At 41.5% G+C, this 21,111-nt stretch overlaps 1 protein-coding gene across 8 annotated transcripts in view; it reads left to right on the top strand.

Moving 5' to 3' along the window:
• Positions 1–21,111, top strand: part of ATP8B1 (ATPase phospholipid transporting 8B1) — a 155,658-nt gene that overhangs the window by 122,458 nt on the left and 12,089 nt on the right. For all 8 annotated transcript variants that reach the window (XM_063716917.1, XM_024235977.3, XM_024235976.3 and 5 more), the window contains 7 exons: positions 1,969–2,157; positions 5,345–5,457; positions 7,424–7,588; positions 8,361–8,472; positions 9,742–9,817; positions 14,326–14,458; positions 15,438–15,726. In XM_063716917.1, the coding sequence (XP_063572987.1) occupies positions 1,969–2,157; positions 5,345–5,457; positions 7,424–7,588; positions 8,361–8,472; positions 9,742–9,817; positions 14,326–14,458; positions 15,438–15,726 (1,077 nt within the window). The remainder of the gene's footprint in view (positions 1–1,968; positions 2,158–5,344; positions 5,458–7,423; positions 7,589–8,360; positions 8,473–9,741; positions 9,818–14,325; positions 14,459–15,437; positions 15,727–21,111) is intronic.

Below are 21,111 nucleotides of genomic sequence, written 5' to 3'. Positions count from 1 at the left end.
TGGAGTGCAGTGGAATGATCAAAGCTCACTGTAACCTCACACTGCTGGGCTCAAGTGATCCTCCTGCCTCAGCCTCCTGAGTAGTTGGGATTATAGGCACGTGCCACTGAACCTAGCTTATTCTTATTGTTGAAATGTAGTTGTGAATAGAAGACAATTTTCCATTATTTAACTTTTAAACATTAAGATATCGGATAGTGATCAAACTAAGGTTGGTTGGTTTGTTTCAACTTTTCTTTCTTTCTTTCTTTTTTTTTTTTTTTTTTTTGAGATGGAGTCTCGGTCTGTCACCCGGGTGGAGTGCAGTGGCGAGATCTTGGCTCACTGCAACCTCCACCTTCCGGATTCAAGTGATTCTCCTGCCTCAGCCTCCCGAGTAGCTGGAACTATAGGCATGTGCCACCATGCCTGGCTAATTTTCTGTGTTTTTAGTAGAGACAGAGTTTCACTGTGTTAGCCAGGATGGTCTCCATCTCCTGACCTCATGATCTACCTGCCTCAGCCTCCCAAACTGCTGGGATTACAGGCGTGAGCCACTGCACCCAGCCTGTGTGTGTGTGTGTGTGTGTGTGTGTGTGTTTTAATAAGGAGAATATAGCTATGGTAAAGAAAAAATAGCCTGGGCAACATGGTGAGATCCTGTCTCTACAAAAAATACAAACATTAGCTGGGCGTGGTGATGTGTGCCTATAGTCCCAGCTACTCGGGAAGCTGAGGTGGAAGGATCACTTGTGCCTGAGGTGATCAAGGCTGCAGTGAGCTGAGATGGTGCCACTGCACTCCAGCCTTGGTGCCAGAGTAAGACTCTGTCTCAAAAAAACAAAAAAAAAGAGAGAGAGAGAAAATATACTTTTTTAGAGGGAAGATAAACTGGTACAACCTTCTTGGAAAACAAATTAGTAACGTATACCAATGAGTTTTAAAATTATCAGTGTTCTCTGGCTCAGTATTTTCCTAGTAGGAATCTGCTCTTAGAAAATAAGCCAGGGGCCCAGGGGCAGTGGCTCATGCCTGTAATCAGTACACTTTAGGGACTGAGGCAGGCGAATCACTTGAGTCCAAGAGTTTGAGACCAGCCTGAGCAACACGGTGAAACCGCGTCTCCACAAAAAATACAAAAAATTAGCCAGGTGTGGTGGCGTGTACCAGTAATCCCAGCTACTTGGGAGGATGAGGTAGGAGGATCACTGAGCCTGGGGAGATTGAGGCTGCAGTGAGCCATGATCGTGCCACTGCACTGCAGCCTGGGCAACAGGGTGAGACCCTGTTTCAGAAAAACAAGAAAGAAAGAGAATAAGCCAGGTGTGGTGACATGAGCCTGTAGTCCTAGCTACTCATTAGGCTGAGGCAGAAGGATCACTTGGGCCCCGGAGATCAAGAGCAGCCTGGACAGCATAGGGAGACCTCTGTCTCTAAAAAGAAAAAAGAAACAGAAAAATCTTTACACACATACAAAAGGGTTATTAAAATGTGATTTTTTGAGAGTAAAAAAATTTGGAAATAAACTGTAATGGGAAAATGATAACATGTTTACATTTGTTCAAATGTTTATAAAGAATTTAAAAAGGGATGGCAATATGCTCAGATACAGCATTAAAATAATCAGGATGTAAATGTATATTCAGCTTGATAGAAACAATTTCAGATACAGACATTTTAAAAGGCACTGGAAGGAATGATAAAATGTCAACACCTGTTGTTTCTCCTGTGGATGGTGGGATTATGGGAATTTTCTCTCATTCTCCGTCAATGTTTCACTTTTAGTTTATATTACTGTTTATAAGTCAAGATAAAACAAAGAAGTTTTAATCTTGGCATAACCCTTCCGAGTCAATGACTCGTTTTCCTGGGGATGTTTTGTACTTTGCAGCCCAGCTGACCCCCACAGGAGCCTCAGCAGAGGCCTCAACAATGAGCTCTGCGTTTGTTTTTACAGCTTTTCTGGGATTTCTCTCACTTCCTTGTTAGGTCAGCTCAACTACCAGGCAGCCTCTCCCGATGAAGGTGCCCTGGTAAACGCTGCCAGGAACTTTGGCTTTGCCTTCCTCACCAGGACCCAGAACACCATCACCATCAGTGAACTGGGTACTGAAAGGACTTACAACGTTCTTGCCATTTTGGACTTCAACAGTGACCGGAAGCGAATGTCTATCATTGGTAAGTCCCCCTCAGAGTCTGTCTATGAATCGTTCATTTAGATGTTGCTTGTGCCCATTGTATTGAGTGGCATCAGGATAAAGCAGCCAGTGAATGAGCTACTTGGCTCCTGGGAGATTTCTGCAGCTTTATTGAAACTGGTACTGTTGGCCGAGCATGGTGGCTCACACCTGTAATCCCAGCACTTTGGGAGGCCGAGGCGGGCGGATCACAAGGTCAGGAGATCGAGACCATCCTGACTAACACGGTGAAACCCCGTCTCTACTAAAAATACAAAAAAAAATTAGCTGGGCTTGGTGGCGGGTGCCTGTAGTCCCAGCCACTCGGGAGGCTGAGGCAGGAGAATGGCGTGAACCTGGGAGGCAGAGCTTGCAGTGAGCCGAGATCGCGCCACTGCATTCCAGCCTGGGCGATAGAGCAAGACTCCATCTCAGAAAAAAAAAAAAGAAAGAAACTGGTATTGTTTTCTTCATTCTTCACTGTGTTCCCTACTCAAAGGGGCAGCCGCAGTATCTCTAAATCTTGCAAATGCTGCTGACGTTCTTTTTTTTTTTTTTTTTTTGAGATGGAGTCTTGCTCTGTCACCCAGGAGTGCAGTGGTGCGATCTCAGGTCACTGCAACCTCCGCTTCCCAGGTTCAAGCGATTCTCCTGCCTCAGCCTCCTGAGTAGCTGGGATTACAGCTGCTGACATTCTTTAACCATGTGGGCTGCCAGATGCTGAATCTGGGGCAGCAAGTGGAACATTTCTGAAGCAGCAGGTAGACATTTGTAGCAGTCTTTTATTTTAAACAACACATGCTCTTTTATTTTTTGAGCACCTCTGAGTGCTCTCTTCTGTACTTGATGGTAGGGAAGGGAGGACTCAGCAGGAAAAGATTTCTGAGAAAAGCAAAGCTATGCTTATGAATCAAAATCATACCCGCAATGCAGGCACATGACAGACCACCAAGTGAAGATGAAAATCACTTCCTACCACTGAACTGCTTTAAATTCGTAATTTGAAATAATCTCAAACTTATAGAAAAGTTACAAGAATGGTTTAAAGAGCTCTCATACTCTTCCATATCCACCAATTGTTAACATAATGAAATTTCATTATATATATCTCTATATATAGATCTAATATATATCTAATTATATATGTAATTTCATTATCTATACCTATATATATACACACATATATATGTACACACATGTACATACAGGTTATTGTTTTCTGAACCATTTGAGAGTAAATTGCATTAGAAGGAGCAAGATTACATTATAAAAAAAGAAAATACAAATATAAAAAAGGGAATAAATTGCAGGCCTAATGTCCCTTTCCCCTAAATACTATACTATATACCATAGTAGGTATTTCCTAAGAACAGAAACACTCACTTATATATACAGTACAATGTTCAGAACCAGAAGGTTTAACACAGTACAATATTATCTAATCAATAGACTTTTTCAAATTTTACCAGGGAAGTTCATTCTTTGTTTTTCTGGTCCAGGATCCAATCCAAGATCACAGGTTATATTAGGTGATCATGACTCTGGGTCAAGGATGGTTCAATCTCTTTTTGATCTTTCATCCACTGACATTTTTAAAAAGCACAGGCTGGTTATTTTATAGGCTATCCCTACATTTGGGTTTGTCTGATGTTCCCTCATGATTAGAGCTACGTTACACATTGTTGGCAGGAAGAGTCCATAAGTGATGCTGTGCTCTTCTTTAAGTATCACATCAGAAGGTGTGTATATATATATATATATATATATACACATACATACACACACACTTATATTTATATGTATATATTTATATATACATATATTTATATACGTGTATATATATGTAGATATATGTGTATATATATGTTTTTTATATATATATATATTTTTTTTTTTTTGAAACATAGTTTCACTCTTGTTGTCCAGGCTGGAGTGCAATGGTGCAATCTCAGCTCACCGCAACCTCTTCCTCCCTGGTTCAAGCAATTCTCCTGCCTTAGCCTTCTGAGTAGCTGGGATTACAGGCATGCGCCACCATGCCTGGCTAATTTTGTATTTTTTAGTAGAAACAAGGTTTCTCCATATTGGTCAGGCTGGTCTCCAACTGCCAACCTCAGGTGATTGGCCCGCCTTGGCCTCCCAGAGTACTGGGATTACAGGCGTGAGCCACCCTGCCTAGCCAGAAGGTATATATTATTGGTTTGTCTCATTAATGGGGATGTTAACTTTGAACACTTGGTTAAGGTGGTATCTACAAGCCTTCTCCCCTATGATTGAATTTTTAACCAATAAAAATATATAGGTTTAACTGTCTATTACACCCTCCTTAGGCATACTTACTGAATGCTTTCTGTGTCCCTCACACAGATCTAGACTGATTATCACGCTTGCCATCTACCTTGATTTAAAATCTAGTTAGCAATGAGGGATGTATTACAATTATTGCATTAATCAAAAAACCGAAAAAAAAATGATCACAAGGAGTGGTGTTGTGGTCGAAGTATTAAAGGCAGTAAGTGTTGAGTTCATAGGTGAGAAACTTCCTGTTGGTTGGTTGGAGAAAAAGTCTATGAAAGAAAGTAACTAGAACATGGTATAGCACATGGTAGGGAGTCAGTAAATATTTGTTGGAAGAATAACTAAGGTTATAAAAAACAGAGCTGACTGTGAAGGAATCTTTTTATATTTATTTCACTATTACATTCAATGTAGATAATGACTTACCAGTTTTGTTGAAGGCAACACTTTTCTAGAGGAACTGATGGTTTTAAGCTAATAGTGAATTATGAGATAGTGACACTTCAAATTAACTTTATAAATGTAGTTTTCTATTAAAAAATCAAACTTAGCTGGGTGTGGTAGCTCACATCTGTAATCCCAGCATTTTGGGAGGCTGAGGCAGGAGGATTGCTTGAGCCCAGGAGTTCAAGACCAGCCTGGGTAACATAGTGAGACCTCCAATGTCTATAAAAATAAAAATTAGCCAGGCATGGTGGCATGCACCTGTAGTCCCAGCTACTCGGGAGGCTGAGATGGGAGGATTGCTTGAGCCTGGGGGGTCAAGGCTACAGTGAGCCGATACTGAACTGCTGCACTCCAGCCTGGACAACAGAGCAAGACCCTGTCTCAAAAAATATATATATAAAAAATCAAACTTTGTTGTGTTTATTTCCTTCTTTTACTACCAGTAAGAACCCCAGAAGGCAATATCAAGCTTTACTGTAAAGGTGCTGACACTGTTATTTATGAACGGTTACATCGAATGAATCCTACTAAGCAAGAAACACAGGATGCCCTGGATGTAAGTTTCACTTTTATTCTTTCTGCAAGGAATTCTGATCTTATTCTCTGATACTGTCTGTTAAGTTTGCATGAAAGCTGTATGTTAACTGCTGACCCTCCCTTTGATTTGGAATAGTTGGGGTGGAAAGAGCGGTAAAGTAGGAATACAGCCACCTGGGTCCCAGTTCTGCCCCTGCCGCTGACTTCCTGGGATATCACCGTGGTGCCCTCTCCCAGCATGTGGGTCTTCAAGGTCTATAGGACTGAGGCAGGGGAATGACTTAGCTCTTTTCCAGTGGCCTTGAGCAAGCTACATAACCATACTAGGTTGTAGTCTTACTATGTGTGTGGTCCCCAAGAACTCCACTAACTTCAAGTTGTAGCGCAAAGGAAGGAAAGCATTCATATGTGACAGGATGACAGAGCTGACTATAGGTCACATCTTGTCTAGCCAAGATGGCAGAAGTGGTTCAACTGATTGAGTATTTGGTGTCTCACACCTGTAATCCCAGCACTTTGGGAGGCCAAGGCGGGTGTATCACCTGAGGTCAGGAGTTCAAGACCAGCCTGGCCAACGTGGTGAACTCCGTCTCCACTAAAAATACAAAAAAATTAGCTGGGTGTGGTGGTGGGCACCTGTAATCGCAGCTACTTGGGAGGCCGAGGTAGGAGAATCGCTTGAACCCCAGAGGGAGAGGGTAGAGTGAGCCGAGATCATACCATTGCACTCCAGCCTGGGCGACAAGAGCAAAACTTGGTCAAAAAAGAAAAAAAAAAAAAAAGATGTGACTATAAAGTAATGAGATGTTTACTGGTTCATGTTGAAACTGTTTAAAATGTTTAAATCAGGCTGGGCGCAGTAGCTCACACCTCTAATCCCAGTACTTTGGGAGGGTGAGGCAGCAGATCACGAGGTTAACAGATTGAGACCATCCTGGCCAACATGGTGAAACCCCATCTCTACTAAAAATACAAAGATTAGCCAGGTGCAGTGGCACCTGCCTGTAATCCCAGCTACTCAGGAGGCGAGGCAGGAGAATGGCATGAACCTGGGAGGCAGGGGTTGCAGTGAGCTGAGATCGCACCACTGCACTCAAGCCTGGGCGATAGAGCGAGACTCCATCTCAGAAAAAAAAAGAAAATGTTTAAATTGTTCATCATGGGAAAATTGCCAGATACTCTTTTCCATTAAAAGGTTTGACCTCAGCTTTAACAATGGCTTGTGTATTTTAGAATTGGTTTGAGGGAATAATGCTTGGTGGAGAGTTCATAGGTGATTGGACTTGTATCACAGTTTGTTGGAACAAGTTATAAAGTTGTCAGGTTCGTGCTTACGTCATTACACCCCAAGGCAGCTCCCTTGGTCTGATATTTTCCTAGTCATGAAGAGAAAAAGAGAAAATGAGAAAATGAGAAAGGTAACAGAAGATTTAGAAGAAAGGTAAACTTTTCCCTTTGGAAACTGGAAGTGCAGTCCTGGACCCTATAGAAGTTTAGAAAAGCAAAGTCTATTATAAAGTGATGTTTAGGCCGGGTGCAGTGGCTCATGCCTGTAATCCCAGCATGCTGGGAGGCTGAGTTGGGCAGATCACATGAGCTCGTGAGTTCAAGACCAGCATGATGAAACCCCATCTCTACAAAAAAAAGTACAAAAATTACCAGGCATGGTGGTGCACACCTGTAGTCCCAGCTACTTGGGAGGCTGAGGTGAGAGGATGGCTTCAGCCTGGAAGGCAGAGGTTGCAGTGAGCCAGGATTGCATTACTGCATCCCAACCTGGATGATAAAGCCAGACCTTGTCTCAAAAAAAAAAGTGACATTTAATCCCCTCTCTAAAGTGTATTTGTACAGAATCTGTCATGTTTAATGATCTCTTTTTAAATTCTGTTAGTATATTACTTCAAAGTAAAATTTCAGACTTGATCCTGAATTACATAAATTAACTATTCTTTGCATTGGTGGATTTATTATTTTAAATAAAACAGATCTTTGCAAATGAAACTCTTAGAACCCTATGCCTTTGCTACAAGGAAATTGAAGAAAAAGAATTTACAGAATGGAATAAAAAGTTTATGGCTGCCAGTGTGGCCTCCACCAACCGGGACGAAGCTCTGGATAAAGTATATGAGGAGATTGAAAAAGACTTAATTGTGAGTTTTAGCCTTAATAACTTTTTCTTTGATATTCTAAGCAGAATTGAAATTTTTATTAAGTTTTATTGAATATTTGATCTCATGCTTAAGAGATAATTGTAACTTCAGCATTTGACACTGGCACAATGGAAGAAGGTTATTTCTTTTGTTCACCAAAATAGGAGCAGAACAGAAGTTGCCATTATGAGAAACCAAAAGACAAAATACATTAGGAGAAGTTCTAATTCAATTCCATAATTTGTATATCACTTATTAAATTTTATTATAATTTTTAAACAATAACAAACCTGCATCTAATACTACATTGGGGGAATTACTGAAACAATTCATATTCTGCAAAATCTTGAAATAAGAAAAATATATTGTTTCTAAAAGTTTTTCAAATTTAATACATAGTTTTTGTAGAGTTTAGATAAGTGGAAAATATTCAACAAATAGCTAGTATTGCAACTGGTTTATGGTTTATGTCAGTATAAGCCACAAATACACAAGGAAAGTGTATTTTTAACGTCCTTGATTTTGTACTTGCATTTTTGTCTTGGTAAATTAAATAGTTCATCCTTTAGGGAAAAAGATTTTAGCTGTGTTGGTTTGCAGTAATTGTGAAACATGGCAGCCTTCCCTGTCAACACTGGCCATTGGCCCCAGGAGAGCAGCAACCAGGATGTATAATTAGCCCTTCTTTTTACAGGTTGGCAACCTGTAATTACAGAAAACTTTTGGTTTGTTTGCTAATTCCTTTTTTTTTTTTTTTAAATATACATTCTAGCTCCTGGGAGCTACAGCTATTGAAGACAAGCTACAGGATGGAGTTCCAGAAACCATTTCAAAACTTGCAAAAGCTGACATTAAGATCTGGGTGCTTACTGGAGACAAAAAGGGTAATTCGTTGTGCAGGGAAGCATATCTGTTAATTCACAAATATTTATAGCTGCCGTTTCCTTTGCCCAAGATGACCTCCTCAGACTTTTCATCCTGTACAAACACTGTTTCTTTGGACAGAAGATGCTTTTTCTAAGAAACCCTCCTCTGTTTTTCCAGCACATCCTTCTGCATCCTTTCCTGATCCCCTTCAGTAGCAGTTTCTTCCTTATAATTTAGCTCGTGGCCATGTCTTGCTGATTATAATCGGTCTTATCTCTCCAGCCAGACATGGGCTCCCGTCCTGAAAGGGCCATCCCTCTTGTCCCTCTGTCCTTCCAGTGCTTTGACATTTGGTGGGCACAGAGTAGAACAATACAAAGTACTGAACAATAACTTTGGCTTTCTTGCTAATTTTATTGCTTGGCAATAAAATTAGATACCTAAGGAAAGAACGATTTTAATTTTTTAACTTTAGAACTCAACAAGCACTTGTTTAGTATTGACACTTTACTTTGCAAGCCTTCCACAAGAAATCAAATAATGTCTCTTGCTCTGAAATCGTCAATGGGTTACATACTCTGCAAAGTTACGGGAAGCACAGCCCTGACCTTAAATAAATGCCAAATTGGGTGGTAATTTAAAAGGGAAAAAAATCTTCATGTAAGGGTTGGTGGAAATTATTATGCTTCCCTCTGCCCCCATCCCCCTACCAATAACAGAGTAATTGAACCATGAACTGAGAGTGTTTAGTAATTTAATGAACATTGGTTTATTAAATAACCAGTTTATATGTTTGATAATATAGCACATTTTATTACTGAAAATATTTCAAATTAGACTTTGACTTTCACTTGTTTTATTATGGAGAAAAGGATTTTTTTTCTGCATGTGATTCCTACAGATTGCTATAGAAAAATAGTGTATTTGTGTGAATCTGGTTATGTTCATGAACTAAAAAATATCATTATTAGGTAAAATCAATTATTCAGTTCAACAGTAAGAATGAGCCTGGCAAACATGACAAAACCCCATCTCTAGAAAAAACACAAAAGTATTTTGTATTGGTGGCTTGGCAGCGAGTTGCGTAGTTCCAGCTACTTGGGGGCTGGGAGTGGTGCTGAGATGGGAAGATCACTTGAACCCTGGAGGTTGAGGCTGCAGTGAGCAGAGATCGTGCCACTGCAGTCCAGCCTAGGCAGTGGGAGTGAGATGCTGTCTCAAAAAACAAAATAAAATAAAATAAAAACAGCAGGAATGACATTTGACTTAATTTTATTCTGTTGTAGAAACTGCTGAAAATATAGGATTTGCTTGTGAACTTCTGACTGAAGACACCACCATCTGCTATGGGGAGGATATTAAGTGAGTAAAAGCCTGCAGTATGAAATTACGTAATAGCTCATCTTTCCAAATGCAAGACTGTCTGTAGAAGATAGCAGATATGAATAAATAGGGGCTACGATGTGTCACTTGGGGCAGTTTTCTCATGTTTAAATGAGGCAAGACAACAACAGGCAGTTCCAAGTAATCAAGGTTCAGCCTAAATTTGAGCAGATTTTACTTTTAGGGAAACTTGGGGCCCTTCAGAGGCCATTTTTCTCCATTCCTTCTCAGCTCAGGCCAGGCGCAGTGGCTCGTGCCTGTAATCCCAGCCCTTTGGGAGGCCGAGGCGGGTGGATCACCTGAGGTCAGGAGTTCTAGACCAGCCTGGCCAACATGGTGAAACCCTGTCTCTACTAAAACTACAAAACTTAGCTGAGTGTGGTGCCCGGTGCCTGTAATCTCAGCTACTCAGGAGGCTGAGGCAGGAGAATCACTTGAACCCAGGAGGCAGAGGTTGCAGTGAGCCAAGATCACGCCACTGTACTCCAGCCTAGGTGACAAGAGTGAAACTCTGTCTCATTAAAAAAAAAAAAACTCGGTTCACCTACTAAAAAATCTGTAAAAAGCCTGTAATATCGCTAGCAAATTAATATGAATTATAGTCCTGTTTTGCTTTTTCTAGGAACTTTTACTTTTGAAAGGGAAATAGAAGAAAGGAAAAAAAAAAAACCAAAACTTTTGCCGGAAGGAAATGTGTGGGTGGGTTACATCATGTAGGTCCCCTGTAATCTAGTCTAGGTGGGGCAGGCCTGATAATTCAAATGGTAGCATATGCTGAAACGTTTGTTAGCTTTGAATCAGAGTCGCAGCAGACCTGGAAATGTATGATGAAAAAGCCCTGTCTTGTTCTGAAGCTATAAATATGCTGCACACAGTTACTGTGATGTGTTTACTGATGGCCTGACAGTTCCTCAAGCTTTTTCCCTACAAAGCTTCTCTCAGGCCAGCATGAGGTCAGATTAAACTGTTAACATACACATTTGCCAGGTGTGATAAAGTGATGAGGGAACTGATGGTCAATATTAGTCTTATTTCTCATGATGGTGAGAAAGCATTTTCTAGTTGTTCTAGTATATTAGGTATTCCATTAAATTAGACAAAATCAGTAGCCTTATGATCTAAATCAGTTCCATTTAGAACTGATTTAGTTTATGTGCCCGAATAGAGGTACATAAACCATGCCCCTTTGTGCTTTTAGGTTTTAAAAAAGTAGCAATAGGCTGGGCACGGTGGCTTATGCCTGTAATCCCAGCACATTGGGAGGCCGAGGCAGGTGGATCACAAGGTCAGGAGTTTGAGACCAGCCTGACTGATATGATGAAACCCCGTCTCTACTAAAAACACAAAAATTAGCCAGGCATGGTGGCATGTGCCTGGAATCCCAGCTACTCGGGAGACTGAGGCAGGAGAATCGCTTGAACCTGGGAGGCAGAGGTTGCAGTGAGCCAAGATCGCGCCACTACACTCCTGCCTGGGTGACAGAGCAAGACTCCGTCTCAAAAAAAAAAAAAAAAAAAAAAAAAAAAAAAAAAAAAAAAAAAAAATAGCAACAGACAAATAAATGCTTAATGCTTAATGAGTTTACTTTAGTAGTTTCGGGCTTCACGTAATCTGATTAACTACTATATGGCTTTGTTTACTTTTTATAGATGGGGCTGTAAAAACATTTCTGGTCTCTCTTTTGAAAGTGTTAAAAATTGGTCCCTAAGCTAAATTAAAATATAAAATGTATGCAAGTAGCAAATGTTGTGACCATGCCCTTAGCTGAGTTTACCTTTATAGAGAGATGAATCATCTTCCCAGGTGGCTCTTAAACTGATGATTCCCATAAAATGATTTGAATAGGTATCTTCATTTTTTTTCTCTTATGGCCTTTCAATGATTTGTCTTAGTCACGCACTTTTAACTTGAAAATGAGAATTAAATTGATGTGGAAAAGGGATACTAGATACTTAATCCCCTAGTGCAGTGATTCTCCGTGGGGAGTGAGTTTGCCTTCCAGGGACCCTTTGGCACTGTCCAGAGACACTTGCTTGTTTCAACTGCGGAAAAGTGCTCCTGGCTTCTAGTGGGTAGAGGCCAGGGATGCTGCTAAACATCCTCCAATGCAAGGGATGGCCACATAAAATAAAGGATTATTAGGCCCAAGACATCAAGAGTGCCAAGGCTGAAAAGCCTTCTTTGGAAGGAGAAGAACAATGGCTTTTTGTGTGTAATAGTAAGAGTCCTGAGCCAGAAGTTACAAGATAACTGAGTCCTCATTCTAGTTTTCCTATCAACTTGCAGCAGGCAAATCACATCACCTTCCTCTGGCTTGATTTCCTTAGTTGTAACATGAAGAGATTGGACAAGATATTTAAGGTCCCTTCCACTCCAAAATTTCATGACTCATTTTTCTATCACATGAAAGTGTTATATGTGGCCTCGTCACATATATCATTTTAACACAAACATTTAATTTGTTGATATAAAGCACTGAGAATTTCTCAAACACAGATATAATTTTGTTTATATGAAAATAAGTTTATTCCTAACAAACAATAGCCAGTATTCTAATTCAGATCAAGATTGCCTTTCCTTTTTTTTTTTTTTCTTAGAAAGACTCTCTCTGTCACCCAGACTGGAGTGCAGTGGTGCAATCTTGGCTCATTGCAACTCCGCCTCCTGGGTTCAAGTGATCCTCATGCCTCAGCCTCCCAAGTAGCTGGGATTACAGGCACCGCCACCGCGCCTGGGTAATTTTTGTATTTTTAGTAGAGACAGAGTTTCACTATGTTGGCCAGTCTGGCTTCAAACTCCTGACCTCAAATGATCTGCCCGCCTCAGGCTCCCCAAGTGCTGGGATTACAGCTGTGAGCCACAGTTCCTGGCCTAAGATTGCCTTTCTTCTGTTGCTGTGTATACATTTTCAACTGCATCTTCCTTTGACTGTCTTTGAAAAATGATGAATTACCAAGAACATTGTACCCCCATGGTGGACAAATCGAGACATGGTAAAATTACATGTCACTCAGTTAAAAAAAGAAAAAAAAATGGGCTGGCCAGGCATGGTGGCTCATGCCTGTAATCCCAGCACTGTAGGGGGCTGAGGCGGGTGGATCATGAAGTCAAGAGATTGAGACCATCCTGGCCAACATGGTGAAACCCTGTCTCTACTAAAAATACAAAAATTAGCTGGGCGTGGTGGTGCCCACCTGTAGTCCCAGCTACTTGGGAGGCTGAGGTGGAAGAATAGCTTGAACCTCGGAGGTGGATGTTGCAGTGAGCTGAGATCACACCACTGCACTCCAGCCTGGTGACAGAGCGAGACTCTGTCTCAAAAAAAAAAAAAAAAAAAAAAATGGGCAAAGCACTTTGAGTAGACATTTTTCCCAAGAGGACATGAAAATGGCTGATAAACATGTGAAAGGATGCTCATCATCACTAATCATTAGGGGAAGAGAAATCAAAACCAAAGCAAGATAACACCTCACACCCTTTAGGATGGCTACTATCAAAAACAAAACACAATAGAAAATAACAATCATTGTTGAAGGAACCTTTGTGTGTTGTTGATGAAGTATATAAAATGGTGCAGCCACTATGCAAAACAGTGTGGTGATGTTTCAAAAAATTTCAAAAAGGATTACCATATGATTCAACAATCCCGCTTTTGGGTATATCCACAAAATAATTGAAAGCAGGATCTCAAAGAGACACATGCACATCCACGTTCATAGCAACTCTGTTCACAGTAGCCAAGAGATGGACACAACCCAGGTGCCCATCAGTGAGTGAATGGATAAACAGAATGTGGTGCCTCCACATAATGGAATATATTCAACTTTAAAAAGGAAGGAAATTATGACATATGTTTTATAGATGAACCTTGAAGACATTATGCTAAGTGAAATAAACCAGTCACAGAAAGACAAATACTGTTTGGTTTCACATATATGAGGTATCTAGAGTGCTCAAATTCATTCAAACAGAAAGTTAACTGGAAGTTACCAGGGACTGGAGGGCGAGTGAGATGAGGTGTTATTGTTTAATAGGTATGGAGTTTCAGTTTTGCAAGATGAAAAAGTTCTAGAGATTGGTTGGATAACAATGTGACCATAGTTAACACTACTAAGCTGTACACTTAAAAATGGTCAAAGCCTGGGATATGGCAAAACCCTATTGCTACAAAAAATACAAAAATTAGCCAGGCGTGATAGCGTGTGCCTATAGTCCCAGCAACTCAGGAGGCTGAGGCAGGAGAATCACTTGAGCCTGGGAGGTCGAGGCTGCAGTGACCCATGATCATGCCACTGCTCTCCAGCCTGGGTGACAGAGTGAGACCCTCTCTCAAAAAAAATATAGTGAAAATAAAATAAATAAACAAAAGTAGGTAAGATGGTAAACTTTGTTTTTTTGTCACAATTTTTTTTAAGTCAAAGTTATCTCAGAGTCAAGGGCCTATTTATGGTCTTACACTTTAAACACTGAAATTTGGTTTCCCCTAGTTCTCTTCTTCATGCAAGGATGGAAAACCAGAGGAACAGAGGTGGCGTCTATGCAAAGTTTGCACCTCCTGTGCAGGAACCTTTTTTTCCACCTGGTGGAAACCGTGCCTTAATCATCACTGGTTCTTGGTTGGTACGTATCATTAGTGTATCTGTGCCTTTAACTCAAAAGAAAGAAGTTCATTTGGAGCCACTTTTAGATGCTTTCACATGTTAACTGCCAACCTAAAAGTCTCTTAGCCTATACATGAAAGTGTGGTTTTTCCAAGTTTGAGACTTAATAATATATGATATATGAAAGGATGTATACCAAAGAGGTAAAAGTGGTTATCTTGGTTTATTAATTAATGGGTTTTTTCATTTTCTTCTTTATAGATTGTTGGATTTTCTAAATTTTTGTTGCATGTATATTTTATAAGCCGGATGTGGTGGCATGTGCCTGTAGTCCCAGCTACTCTGGAGGTTGAGGCAGGAGGGTGGTTTGAGCTTAGGTGTTCGAGGCTGCAGCATGCAATGATCACACTTGTGAATGAATAGCCACTGCACTTCAACCTAGGCTAACAGCAAGACTCCATCTCCATTAAAAAATATATATATAGCTGAGCACGGTGGCTCACGCCTGTACTCCTAGCACTTGGGGAGGCCAAGGCAAGCAGATCATGATGTCAGGAGATGGAGGCCATCCTGACCAATATGGTGAAACCCCGTCTCTACTAAAATACAAAAAAATAATTAGCCAGGCGTGGTGGCGCACACCTGTAGTCCCGGCTACTCGGGAGGCTGAGGCAGGGAAATCGCTTGAACCTGGGAGGCAGAGGTTACAGTGAGCCAAGATCGCGCCACTGCATTCCAGCCTGGCAACAGAGTGAGACTCTGTCTCAAAAAAAAAAAAAAAAAATTGTGTATATATATATGTGTGTGTGTATGTGTGTGTGTATATATACACACACACATATATACATACATGTTTTGGTTATAAAATCAAATTTATTTGTCAAATATAATCAGTGACATAATCCAAAAATTATCCTTCACATAATTTAAATCTTGGGAATGGTACTTCTGGGGTAAAACTAAAATGAATGTAACCTTTTCCCTCTCTGATTTCACAGAATGAAATTCTTCTCGAGAAAAAGACCAAGAGAAGTAAGATTCTGAAGCTGAAGTTCCCAAGAACAGAAGAAGAAAGACGGATGCGGACCCAAAGTAAAAGGAGGCTAGATGCTAAGAAAGAGCAGCGGCAGAAAAACTTTGTGGACCTGGCCTGCGAGTGCAGTGCAGTCATCTGCTGCCGCGTCACCCCCAAGCAGAAGGCCATGGTGGTGGACCTGGTGAAGAGGTACAAGAAAGCCATCACGCTGGCCATCGGAGACGGGGCCAATGACGTGAACATGATCAAAAGTGAGTCACGCACCGACGGCCGGTGGGGCCCAACGTGCTAGAGAGGAGAAATGGCTGGAATGTGTAGCGGGTGGATTTTTTTTTTTTAGATTTTACAGCTTAGGTTTTCATAGAGCAGATGTTTCATAAAGTCACTTAACCATGACAATGCCTGTGACCCTACCCCCAGAAAGCCCACAGCCCATTAGGAGGAAAGAGTATCGCTGACAGGGCTCCTGAAGGATGCGAAGAAGAAGATAAGGTCTATGGGGGGGAATTTATCCTTATATTTTTATTCTTTTATATAGACGTCATATATTTTTTTCCCTCTTACTGGTTCTCTTCCCATATTTTGGGTTTATTAAAAGCCCTGATATTGGCTGGGCACAGTGGCTCACGCCTGTAATCCCAGCACTTTGGGAAGCCGAGGCGGGCAGATCACAAGGTCAGGAGTTCGAGACCAGCCTGACCAAGATGCTGAAACCCCGTCTCTACTAAAAACACAAAAATTAGCCAGGTGTGGTGGTGCACACCTGTAATCCCAGCTACTCGGGAGGCTGAGGCAGGAGAATCACTTGAACCCAGGAGGCGGAGGTTACAGTGAGCTGAGATCGTGCCACTGCACTCCAACCTGGGCGACAGAGCGAGACTCCATCTCAAAAAAACAAAACAAAACAAAAAACCCTGATATTTAATAAGTTTTGTAAGACATAAATTATTGAAGTCTGGCTGGTGCTTGCTTTGACAATATCATTCTCCTTCATCTAAGCATTTCTTTCTGGGACTTTCTTCCTACTTTTGGTAAATCTGTGGGAACTTCATCACTGGGTCACCTGGTGTGAGTTTAGAGTAACATGTTTAGCATTGAAGAAAAGCTTCCATGTGCTCTCACCATCCTCCTGACCTCCCTAGAAGGCTGCCTTTTGCTGGATGCTAGAATTTAAGTCCACACAATTAAAATATTGAGTCCTGCCATGCAGAAATACAGTTGTGCTGGTATTAAAGCCTGCAGAAGCACACCCACAGCCCTCATCTCTATGTCTGAATTCTGTTCCTTTTTCCTCCCTCTGTCACTATAAGGGAGTATCTTGTATTAAAAATACTCAAACTAATGACCTGGATATTCGTCCTCATCCTATTGCCAAAATCCGGTGTCACCTTGGGCTTATGCTCAGGTTTCAGTTTTCTCATCGGAAAAGAAAATAATCCCCAATGTCACCTCCAGCTCTGCCGTATTATTATCACTGAGCTGAAGTATTACCTGACTGTACATAGGTAATTGCATGTTCCTGTGGTGCTGGGTTGCTTAAATGCATTATATATAACTAGACTTTTCAGTCTATTTTGTGACTCATGAGTCTGTCTCTTTCTTTTCTTAGTCTCCTCCTCCTCCTCCTTGATGTATACTAAGAATATTCCAACTTTATCTTCCTCAACAGGAGTCAGCTGTATGACGTATGTCATCTTGCCTTCTTTATCAGTGCGTATGTCTGTTGTCACTAGCAGTTTAATTCATCCACACTGTTTTTTGTTTTGTTTTGTTTTGTTTTGTTTGCATGAGCTTGCCCTACCGTGAGAACGGTAGAATGGTGTTGCTTGCTCGGAGTTAGATCTCTTTCCTCCATAGCCAGCCGGCTCTAGTTTATTTTCCATTACGTACCTTTAACGTAACTAGCTGTGCCAGAAGGACAAGTCAAACATGATTTTTATTCAGTTATAAAGTAGCCTTCTAGATAATGGGAGGGGACGGGTTTGCTTTGGAGATTTATCAACTGATTATGTGACTTAGACTTGAAACATTTTGTTCCTCTGAGTTCACCAATACATAATGAGAGGGATTGCACAAAATCAACGTAGATAATCTTAGAGGGGCTTGTTTTTCTTGTCTTAAAATTTTTATTAAGCACTGTTATATGCCAGGTGCATTTAAAAAACAAAAACAAGGTCTCCCTCTGTGGCCCAGGCTGGAGTGCAGTGGCACGACCTTGGCTCACAGCAACCTCCACCTCCTGGCCTCAAACAATCCTCCCACCTCAGCCTCCCAAGTAGCTGGGACTACAGGCATGAGCCACCATGCCCAGCTAATTTTTATATTTTTTGTAGAGTTGGGAATTTGCCATGTTGCTCAGGCTGGTCTTGAACTCCTGGGCTCAATCAATCTGCCTGCCTCAGTCTCCCAAAGTGCTAGGATTACAGGCATGAGCCACCTCACCTGGCCCCAGGTACTTTTATATATAAGTTATAGAGCATCCCTTTGGGATAAAAATATAGGAAACTTTGGGGGTCTCCTTAGAAGTTATACAAGTAGTATTAGTGCCTTTATGTACTTTGTAAAAGCTGTCATTTCTTCCAACCGCATCAAGAACAATATACAGAAAGTTTAGCCAAGTATGGGGCACACACAGGTAGTCCCAGCTACGTGGGAGGCTGAGACAGGAGGATTACTTGAGCCTGGGAGGTTGAGACTACAGTGAGCCATATTTGTGCCACTGCACTCCACCCTGGGTGACAGAGCAAGACCCTTTCTCCAACAATGACAAAAAAGAACACACACACACACACAAAGAAATTGTTGGTCATAAAGTAGTTGAGTGAAATTCAAGTGTCAAAAAATAATCTGAGCATTTGTTAACATTCATGTTTAGCAGTGTAGTCTGGAAGAAGTGAAGGAATCATGACCCACCATGTTTTTGCCCCTAGCAAGTATCCAAGGACTATCATAGGCTGCCTTCTCCCTCTATCCTACCTGAAGATATCTCATACCAGCTGGGTGGATGTTGTCTCTTCTTGGTCTTAGACCCTGAGAATGTACGTGAAGCAGGAGAGAGATAAAGGCAAGGTGGGGCATGGTGGCTCATGCCTGTAATCCCAGCACTTTGGGAGGCCAAGGCAGGCAGATCACCTGAGGTCGGGAATTCGAGACCAGCCTAGCCAACATGATGAAACCCCGTCTCCACTAAAAATACAAAAATTAGCAAGACATGGTGGCGGCGGGCACCTGTAATCCCAGCTACTCGGGAGCCTGAGGAAAGAGAGTCACTGGAACCTGGGAGGCAGAGGTTACATTGAGCCAAGATCGCACCACTGCACTCCAGCCGGGGCAACAGAGCAAGACTCCATCTCAAAAAAAACAAAAAAAAACAAAAAAAAAGGCAAGAGGGATTATTGCTGTTGCGAGGAAATATTCCTTTTGTTAAGGAATGATAAAGGAATGTCTACCAGTGAGGCACCTAACACTGCATTTGAGATTTCAGGAAACTCTAAGTGCCTGTACTTAAATTTTACAAAAAAGACCAATGTTACCTTATAATGTATCTGTTCAGTGCTTTTGGTTGCCCTGGGAGCTATGACAGTGTTCATTTCACATTTGTCCTTGGTCTGCTCAGTGGGAAGGTTGAGGACTGGATACCAGGGCCTGGGGCAGGGCTTCCTCTTCCTCAGCCACCTAAGCCAAGAGAATCTCAGCATTTTCCTCAGTGGCTTGTTCAGGAAAGAAAAGGCCATGGTTTGGCAGGAAAGAGCAAGTTTGGCAACCGTGCTGGTCATAGGAAATATTTGTGTGTTTTCAAAGAGATCATAAATATTATATGAGATTCAATTTGTTCCGTTTTTTTTAGAACTGCAAAGTGTTACTGAAAACTTAGGTTTGGATACATCACTACAGTTACGTTTTGAATTTGCCAGACCTTGTGTTCTGTAACTAGGGCAGGATTTTTGAAGCTTTTTAGTTGGAACGCCGCAGCATTGCAGCCACTTTTCAGGGTCTGAGCAATGATAGGTTGTGTTCTCCAACATACCTTTTCTAAATGATCTTGTCTATCTTCACATTCATTACTTTTAAGACCCAGACAAAACTAATCATTCTCTAATTTGAAAGTGTTATTTATGACTATTGGAAGGATAAATAAAATTGTGACTTTAATTTTATACATTCTGGAAACCTTCCCCCGTAAAGAAAAAAAAAAATGTCTTAAGGTCCTAGAGGGCCATCAATAAGACTTTGAAAGTTTAATGGTTTCTTGGTTAAAACTCTTTTGATTACAAGTATTGGAGAACAACCAAAGCTAGCTTAAGAAAAAAGTAAATTTGTGGGGTGGGAGACGAGGGGAGGGAACCTAGAGGATGGGTCAATAGGTGCAGCAAACCACCATGGCACACGTATACCCATGTAACAAACCTGCACGTTCTGCACAGGTATCCTGGAACTTAAAAGAAAAAAGTAAATTTATTTAAAAAGATACAAAGACACCTCCTGTTGTCCAAGAAGAAGCCAGGCCTCAGGAAGATACTGGAACAAGGACATAGATTTGCACCAGGAACCCCGTGTCTGTCTCTCTCTCTCCCCCTCTCTCTCCCTTTCCTCCTTCTTCCCCTCCTTCTCTCTCTCTCCTCCCTCCCTTCTCCCCACCCTTCTCTCCCCTCATTCTCTCCCCCCATTCTCTCCCCCATTCTCTCCCTCCATTCTCTCCCTTCTCCCCACCCCTCTCTCCCCCCTACTTTATTTCTCTGCTCCTTAGAAATCTTCAGGAAGAAATATATCTATTTCGGCCAGGCACAGTGGTTCATGCGCGTAATCCTAGCACTTTGGGAGGCCAAGGCAGGTGGATCACCTGAGTTCAGGAGTTCAAGACCTGCCTGGACAACATGGTGAAACCTTGTCTCTACAAAAATTAGCTGGGTGTGGTGGCACACATCTGTAATCCCAGCTACTCGGGAGGCTGAGGCACGAGTATTGCTTGAACCCAGGAGGCAGAGGTTGCAGTGAGCCAAGACTGCGCCATTGCACTGCAGCCTGGGTGACAGAGTGAGATTTCATCTCAAAAAAAAAAAAAAAAAAAAGAGAGAAAGAAATATAACTATTTCTTACCTCAAGAATTTAGACCTTAAAATTCTAGACACAAAATAACTGACTTCTAATTCCAGAATATCAAGAGAGAGACTGGCTCAGCTTGGGTTTTCTGTCAGTCAGGGTTTAGCACAGGAAACAGACCCCAGTTGGTATTTAAGCAAGAAAAGATTAATACAGGGGACTAGGTACTTTCAAAAGCTCTGGATGGTCTACAGAAGCAGGTTCTAGGCTGGGTCACTTACCAGAAGAGCTTCTACTCTTCTGGTAAGTGGTAAGAGGTTCCTCTAAAGAGCTTCTAATTAAGAAGCCTTTATAGTTGCCTGTCAACATCCAGGTAGCTGAAAAGTAGATATGAGCTCTGCTGCAGAAATGCCAAAAGAGGAAGGGATGCTGGGCTCTGATTCACTTCTGCTTCCAACTCATAAGTGGATCTAAACAGTGGAACCTAATTTACAAAGAGCCTAGCTGCAAGGGAGTCTGGAAAATGTAGGGTTTTTATTTCCTTTCCCACCTCTCTAATTAGAACAAGGGTGGAATGAAGTTGGGGGAGCCGATTT

Source organism: Pongo abelii, chromosome 17, assembly GCF_028885655.2.
Source record: "Pongo abelii isolate AG06213 chromosome 17, NHGRI_mPonAbe1-v2.0_pri, whole genome shotgun sequence".
NCBI classification, from domain to species: Eukaryota; Metazoa; Chordata; class Mammalia; order Primates; family Hominidae; genus Pongo; species Pongo abelii.
The sequence above is the reverse complement of the archived record's forward strand: the minus strand, read 5'-3'. Positions and strand labels throughout refer to the sequence as shown.